Source organism: Gobius niger (genome assembly GCF_951799975.1).
Source record: "Gobius niger genome assembly, chromosome: 8".
Taxonomy (NCBI): domain Eukaryota; kingdom Metazoa; phylum Chordata; class Actinopteri; order Gobiiformes; family Gobiidae; genus Gobius; species Gobius niger.
The window spans coordinates 13,611,370-13,618,472 of NC_136859.1; the positions used below are offsets into that span (position 1 = coordinate 13,611,370).

At 39.4% G+C, this 7,103-nt stretch overlaps 1 protein-coding gene across 1 annotated transcript; it reads right to left on the reverse strand.

Annotated features, from left to right (window-relative positions):
- Positions 1–324: 324 nt before the first annotated feature.
- LOC306966247 (extracellular matrix protein 1-like) lies at positions 325–6,419 on the reverse strand. The gene is made up of 8 exons (XM_079560942.1): positions 6,367–6,419; positions 5,885–5,917; positions 5,542–5,807; positions 4,492–4,697; positions 3,154–3,445; positions 2,866–3,056; positions 2,703–2,790; positions 325–685 (listed from the first exon to the last, which is right to left on the reverse strand). Exons 1-8 carry the CDS (start codon positions 6,410–6,412, stop codon positions 515–517), a joined length of 1,293 nt encoding a protein of 430 aa, XP_079417068.1. The 5' UTR covers positions 6,413–6,419; the 3' UTR covers positions 325–514.
- Between the last annotated feature and the right edge of the window lie 684 nt (positions 6,420–7,103).

Genomic DNA, 7,103 nt, shown 5'->3' on the forward strand with positions numbered 1-7,103 from the left:
TTGGCCTGATTACCTTTTTAAACCGATCACATTTTTTAAAGCAACATTGTATAAAATTACTGCTACGGTTTTGGGCACCATTGCTTCAAAGCACTTCACTACACCAATGTACACAGACACTGGAGGCAAGGTGGGTGAAGTGTGTTGCCCAAGGACACAACGACAGTGCGCACCTGTGGGAGATGGGATTCAAAGCCCCGACCTTCCAATCATGAGACGACCCGCTCTAGTATCATATATCATTATAAACAAAATCCAATACCAAATCAATATTTTATTTCTTTACAAACATTTAATACAAAACAAGGAAAAAACAAATCTGATCTGAGAAAAAGGCATTGGATAATCACTGACATGATAAAATAAAACAGTGGTAGAGTCATGCAGACAGGTAACACATTTTTATGTCATATACCTTCTCAATAAAAGATAAACGTTTTGCAGTATCATCACATTTTAGTAATTCATTTAAAAGGCCCCAGCCAGTAGGGTCCGCAAAGGGTCGTACAAAAGTTTAAGAGACGGGGCATCTTTTCTTCCTCTGGAGAGAAAAGCCAGTTGCCTTAGTGATGGCCTCCATGATAATTTCATTGAAACACTGTTCAGAGGAATCACGGCAGCAGCGGCGCATAGACGGACGTGCAGCCTTTCTTGATGAACATATCGCTTCAAACTCCTCCTTCAGCTGTGAAAATATGAATATGTATGTTTTATTAAAATGACAACAAAGTGAAGTTGGATCCAGTCCAATGAAATCCTACATGTGTCAATGTTTAGTACCGTATATCAGTATGCACTCTGGAAAAGGGACTGCATACCCATGAAAATCAGTCTAATTTTGCTTTTTTAGCCAGCAAACCCAATTATGGAACATACCTCTCTTGTCAAGTAACACTTTTACTCTCACTAAACACTTTCACCAGAGGGATTTGATGCATAGGTCCTACACCTGTTTTAACTGCAGTTTTGTCATCATCTAAAAATCCCCATAAAGTAAAATAGAAATAACCAAAAAGGTCCAAAGGTCAGAATATACCCTTCAGTAGCAGGCTGTATGCTCTTGGGGACCCTTCAATACGGAGCAACTTGTCCTCCTCCCTCCCACAGTGGCCTCTATCATGATGGGGAGGAAGTTACTAATAAAGGAGTGGAAGGGTCCATCTGTTCCTTCTCTTACTCATTGGCATCGCTCTCTGAGTCAACAGTTAGATTATCTTATAGATTGTTAAATAGGGTAGATGATTGTAACAGAACTTCTCATATACACATGCTTTTCAGTCATGTGACTTTTGTTGTTATGGCGGCCATTTTGAATATCAGAGTAGATTTATGCAGTACTACAACATGTAACAATATCTCTACTCAGGATATAAAAGAAAGACAATTGATTGACAGTGACATTTTTATGTACTCATAATCATTGCTCAAGAAGAAAAGAGTAAAAACACAGCCCCAGAGGCACACATTTACATGAAGAAAACAGTGAGTCAGTGTTAGCATTTAGCTTCAACAGTTCAGCTCCAACCTCTCCAAGAGAAAGCCTGGAAACCACACTCCAAACATCTAACCTTGGATATAACATGTGACAGAGGTCAGAGCTGAGCTGTTACTGTAGTATTTCCTCAGGGTTCATAGATGTTCGTGTTGAAGTCATTGACAGTTGCTTGATGACAGTTGCTAACCGGTAGCATGCTAACGTCTTGAGCATCTTAAACACTGACTCACACTGAGACTCTGTTGACATGACAAACTGTAAAAATCATAGAGAAAGGTTTTCTGTTTCCTCTTTGATGTGTTAATTTGTCTTCAGAGTGAAGCAGATCTTTAGTAAATCCTGCTGTAGCTCAACAGACAGAGCTGCTACGTCTGTGCCACATTTGCTGCTTATATCACATAAAGGTGCGCTCTCTGGGGTTGTGTTTTGACTGTTATCTTCTTGAGCAATGATTACGAGTACATAAAAATGCCACTGTCAATCAGTTGTCTTTCATTTTCATCCTGAGTAGAGATATTGTTACAGGTTGTAGTGTATATATTTCTATGGTTGTAGTACTGCATAATGCTACCTCGGGACTCAAAATGGCCACCGGGACTATGTGTGATGTCATCGGAAACGCACATTCAATGGCATCTCCAGCTCACGTAATCAGCTTGACTTTTTGAAATGACTGCAATGCTGGCGTTTCCACTTGAAATTGTCACAGCTTTGCAGGCACACTTTTATATCTATTGTATTTTGTTTTGTTTTTTTTGTTTATTAATAAAGATCAAGTCATAAAAAAAGAAAAGACAAAGAATTAACAATAAAAACCAACCACATGGAACATATTCTAAGGGATGCATAGATTCTGGCCACGTTATTGGATATAACATATAGATTCAAACTCCTCCTTCAGCTGTGAAAATATGAATATGTTTGCTTTATTAAAGTGACAAAAAAGGGAAGTTGGGTCTGAAGATTAGATTTTCAATAGGATCCTACTTGTGTCATTTTTTTTGTACCATATATCAATATTGAATAGCTGTTTTAAAAGGACTAGCCGGAGTGGCCTATAAACAATTAACTTGTCCCTCCTATGGTCTGTGTCAGTGAACAGTATGTATGTTTGATCGATCAGCAGTTGAATATAGGTTTAAAATATCATGCCCTCTTTATTAATGTGCGCTGTCCATTTCAAATAATAAATACATGTTGTTCTCACCGCTTGAGGAACACAAGTGCTTCTCTCTGTTGCCGACTGGTGACAGCATTTGTTCACTACGCTCTTGAGAGAAAATCCAACTGGGAATCTGTAAAAGAACAGTTTTCCTTTAGTGAGTCTTACATAAACTATACAGTATTCAAATGGAGTGATAATAATGTACTTCTTCATGATGACTTTGTGGGTGTCACATAAATTGTCCAGTGACAGGCTCTCAGTGAGGACAGTCTTCGTGTATTCAGGATCTGTTGAAATGTTTCTGAAGCACAGAGGCAGAGCTTCTACATCACAGCACGGGAAATCAATCGGTTTGCCCTTGGAGCCGACGCAGAACTTTTTCATCTGCTCCTCCCACTGTCATGAAAAACATTAAAATAGTCACAAACTATGTAATACTGGAGGGTTATGACAATGTTATGAATCCACTGTATTATAGGAATACATAACCTACTGATTTCTGTGCACAGGGAAGAGCATTTTGTTTGTTTTTGCAGCACCGTTTGAAGGCTTTTTCCAGGCGGTTTGTGGTCTTTGCCTGACGAGCCACGAGGTCGTAGCCCAAACCTGCCAGACACTTGATGTTGTAAAGCGGCCGCAGCCTCTGATTGCGACAAATAGATTCAATATTGGAATGTATAGGTGGAGCGGGAGGGAAGGTCAGGTTGACTTCTAGGGATGTAGTTGGGGTTTTTGCTTCCTTCTGTCTGCTTTTTCCTCTGATGTTGTGAGGAATCATCGCTGCCCTGTTAAAATGAGGCATTTGTGATGGTCAACTCGTATCAGCAAAAGGTCAAGTGTTTTCAGTGGTGCTGTATGGTTAGAGCTATGTACAGTATGTTATCGGAAAAAAAAGTTGAGTTACTACAGGCATCTAAAAAATAAACTGTCGAAAAATACAGTTTTGATGCTGTTGGTCCAGGGACAGGCATTAACGGAAATGACAAATGACGTCTCAGCTCAAATAAATGATTTTTTGCCCCCCCCCCCCTCCCTATTTTTTCCTTATTTTTGGCCCACTTTATTCTTCATTTTTTTCCCCCAATCTCCCCCACATTTTTTGCCCCCCCCCCCCCCCCAAAAAAAAATGTTTCCATATTTTTGTCCCAATTTTTTCCTAATTTTTGCCAATTTTTCATCAGTATTTTCTCTATGTTTACCCCATTTTTCTTTTTCTTTATTTTACACATTTTTTTCTTGCTTTTTGCCACAGTTTACCTCAACCTTTTTCCAAATTATTCCCCACTTTATCGACATTGGAAATGATGATGTAAATTTGAATATATCCCATTATTGTTATGTTTCAGGTATTCAGGTATCAGTATCGTAAACCAAGTATCATTAAAGGGACTAGATTCAAGTTGGCCATTTTATACTCACTACTGCCACCTCAGGTCATACGTGTAACTGCACCTTCTATATTAAGCTGGTGCATGACGGCACTTCGGACCCGAAGTAACAACTTTTTGAGTGCGGGATTTTAGAGGCAGTTGTGGTGCTCATTCTACATATTAGGACATGGCTGGAACATGTAGGGGGTTGAAAATACATAGCTTAAACATTTTTAAAATCCGTATCCCTTTAAAGTACCGATATCGGGGAAAATTTGAACGGTACTAAGTCCTATGGTAAATACTCTAGAGAGTAAACATGTATTAAGTTTCTAAAAAAGGTGCTAACAAAAGATTAGGATCCCCAATTACAGAAAGTTTGATCTGAGCTCAACTTCCTCCTAATTATCAGTGTTAATGTGGTGTGTGAGATTGGCAGCAAATGTTTTGTTTCCTCTTACCCGGGGCAGGATTGAGGGTCAAAGCTGAACTTGGCTTTAGGGGGCACAGGCTGCACCGGCTCCTCTTCAGTAGGGTTGTAGCTTGGGTTTTTTGCCGAGTTGTCAAAGCATGAAAGTCTCTCACTGCCGCTAATCTTACAGCAGTGAAAATAAGGAGCCTTGATACTAGAGCCCACTTTACAGAAATGACTGACAGACTTTTCCCACTGCAGAAAAAAAAAATAACATGGCATTACATTAAACCGAAATATCCATCCTTTTTTGGTAAAGATTTTATCTTTTGGGACGGTTCATGCCCCAGGGCAGGTAAACGAGGCTCCAGCCAAGGCCTGTCTGTTATGTCTGCCTGCTCTGTTTATAATGGGCTTATCGAGAAAACACGCTCCAAAGCATTCAAATATGTGAGCGCCATCATCTCTGCAATGTGAAGAATGTGGTGTGGACTCTCTTATCGTGTTGTCGGCTTGCATAAAGAAAAAAAATGTACAGCATGTAAACCCTGTAAATAGTTAATTTACTGGGAATTATACAGAATTTGTAACAACAACAAAAAAGCCCCAAGCCTTTATGTACAGGAAATAATTTGCATCTAATTTGCCAGTGTCTAAATGTTGTTGTTTTTTTAACCTTTTTTATAAACCAATATACCTTATACCTTTCACACAGAAAATATGTATTTTCAGTAGACTACTACAGCATAAGGTAAAGAGTGGGGAGAAATATTCTGTAAATGTCAGAGGAGGACAAATTAAGGCCCGGGGACCAAAAATGTCCCACAAAATCCTTTAATCTGGCCCAAAAACATGATCAAGCCCAGTATGTATTGGCTAACACCACCAATGTTTCACCGACAGCTCAGCAGATATTCTTTAATAACGAGGTGAAAAGATGGGTATTTCAGGCGTCAGTAAACCTTTTTACTCTATACTTACTATATACTATATTGCAGTAATTGAATTTAGAGCTCTTTGTTGTAAAAAGGGACAACAGAACTGTAAAAAGTACTAAGTGTAAGTTTGCGGTTGTTGCATGATTAGTTATTTTACTTACAGCCTGTGTGGCGCAGCAAAGAGTCACTTCCTCCGTCTGATTGCTTCTGCAGCAGTTTCCAAACCAGGCCTCGAGTGTGTTCACAGCATCGGCCTCTCGTTTGTTCACCCCGTAACCAGAGGCAGGGAAATAAGACGCAGGATACCGCGGACGACGGTTCCCATGGAGACAGATGGCCTGCATGTTTTCAGAAGAGGGACGAGCGAGAGGGAACTGCACAGAATACCTTTCCACATAGGCCACAGGGACAGAGGAACGGGGGCGACCTGCAGAAACAGGTTTACATGGAAAATGATTTCAGAGTATAAAGAAGATAACAGAGAAGAAACTCACTAGTACTCACTGGCTCTCGGGGAAAATCCTGGACTGGGTTGTTCTGGTAAGTAACGAGAAACATTGAAAAGCCCATTATAATAAATATATTAATCCTGTTTATGTTAAAGTACACTTCTTCAAACTGTGTCTTAATCTTAAACTAGGATTTGGTCACAACTGCCTAAGATTTTAATCTGCTTAAATCGTTGTAGGTTGATTGGTGAAACCAGACCGCCCGGAAGAAACACATTCATACACAGAGAGACCCTGGGCTGGAAGTTAATCCTGGGACAATCCAGCAGTGATAAGAGAGTGTTAGCCACTTCGACACTGTGTGATTGTTAATAGGCAGATAACAACAGATAAGTGGTACATTTTAAACAATTTGATTGGAATCAATTGTACTGATGGCTGATTAATTGTGGCTTGACCTCTGACGTCAAGCCACTGCTGTGTGGATGCCAAATTCTGTCCATCAGCTTCTACATGCTAATAAGTGCAATAACTCACCTTTAAAAAAAGCTAAGAGATCTGATACGTCCTTCTCTTTTTGCATGAAGTGTGAATCTGTTTGCAAGTCTATCAGACAAAGGATAAGATATTAACACAAACAGTTCCGCACGGATGTACGCGCATAATGGCTTATGTGTTTCCCAGACATGCACCTTGCATGATGTGGCCGATGTCAAAGGTGACTTCACGCTGTTCAACAATGCGATCATCTGGAAAAATGTGCACAGGAGAGAGGCAGAGGAAAACATGAACATGGTTATATAACCGTGCACTTTTTCAGCCTTACAAATCAGAAATGCATGGAGTGAAGGAAGAAGTTCAGAATCATCCATAACAAAAACACTCCAACATGTAATACACGTCTTTTTTTTTATGGACATACACTAACCTTGCTGAGGCTGTGGTAGACAATACATAACACTAACAAAAAGGTTGATATTAGGTAAATGTAGTCCTTTAAATGTACTTGAAGTGTAGTAGATAAACACAAGTACGCATACAGAAGAAATAATGGAAGAGTCCACTCTATAGGACCATGAGGTGTAGCCTAATATATTAAAGGTAACACTGTCTTACTAAAAGAACAACCTTCAATAGTTTAAACTAAGACAGTATGAACCTGAAAAGTATGAAAAAGTCTAGTAATTCTTTTCAGAGCCTATAAATGAGACATAGACTTCAAATCTGTCTAATCTAGGTTACAAAAAACCTCAGATACAAGTAGGCTAAAACTA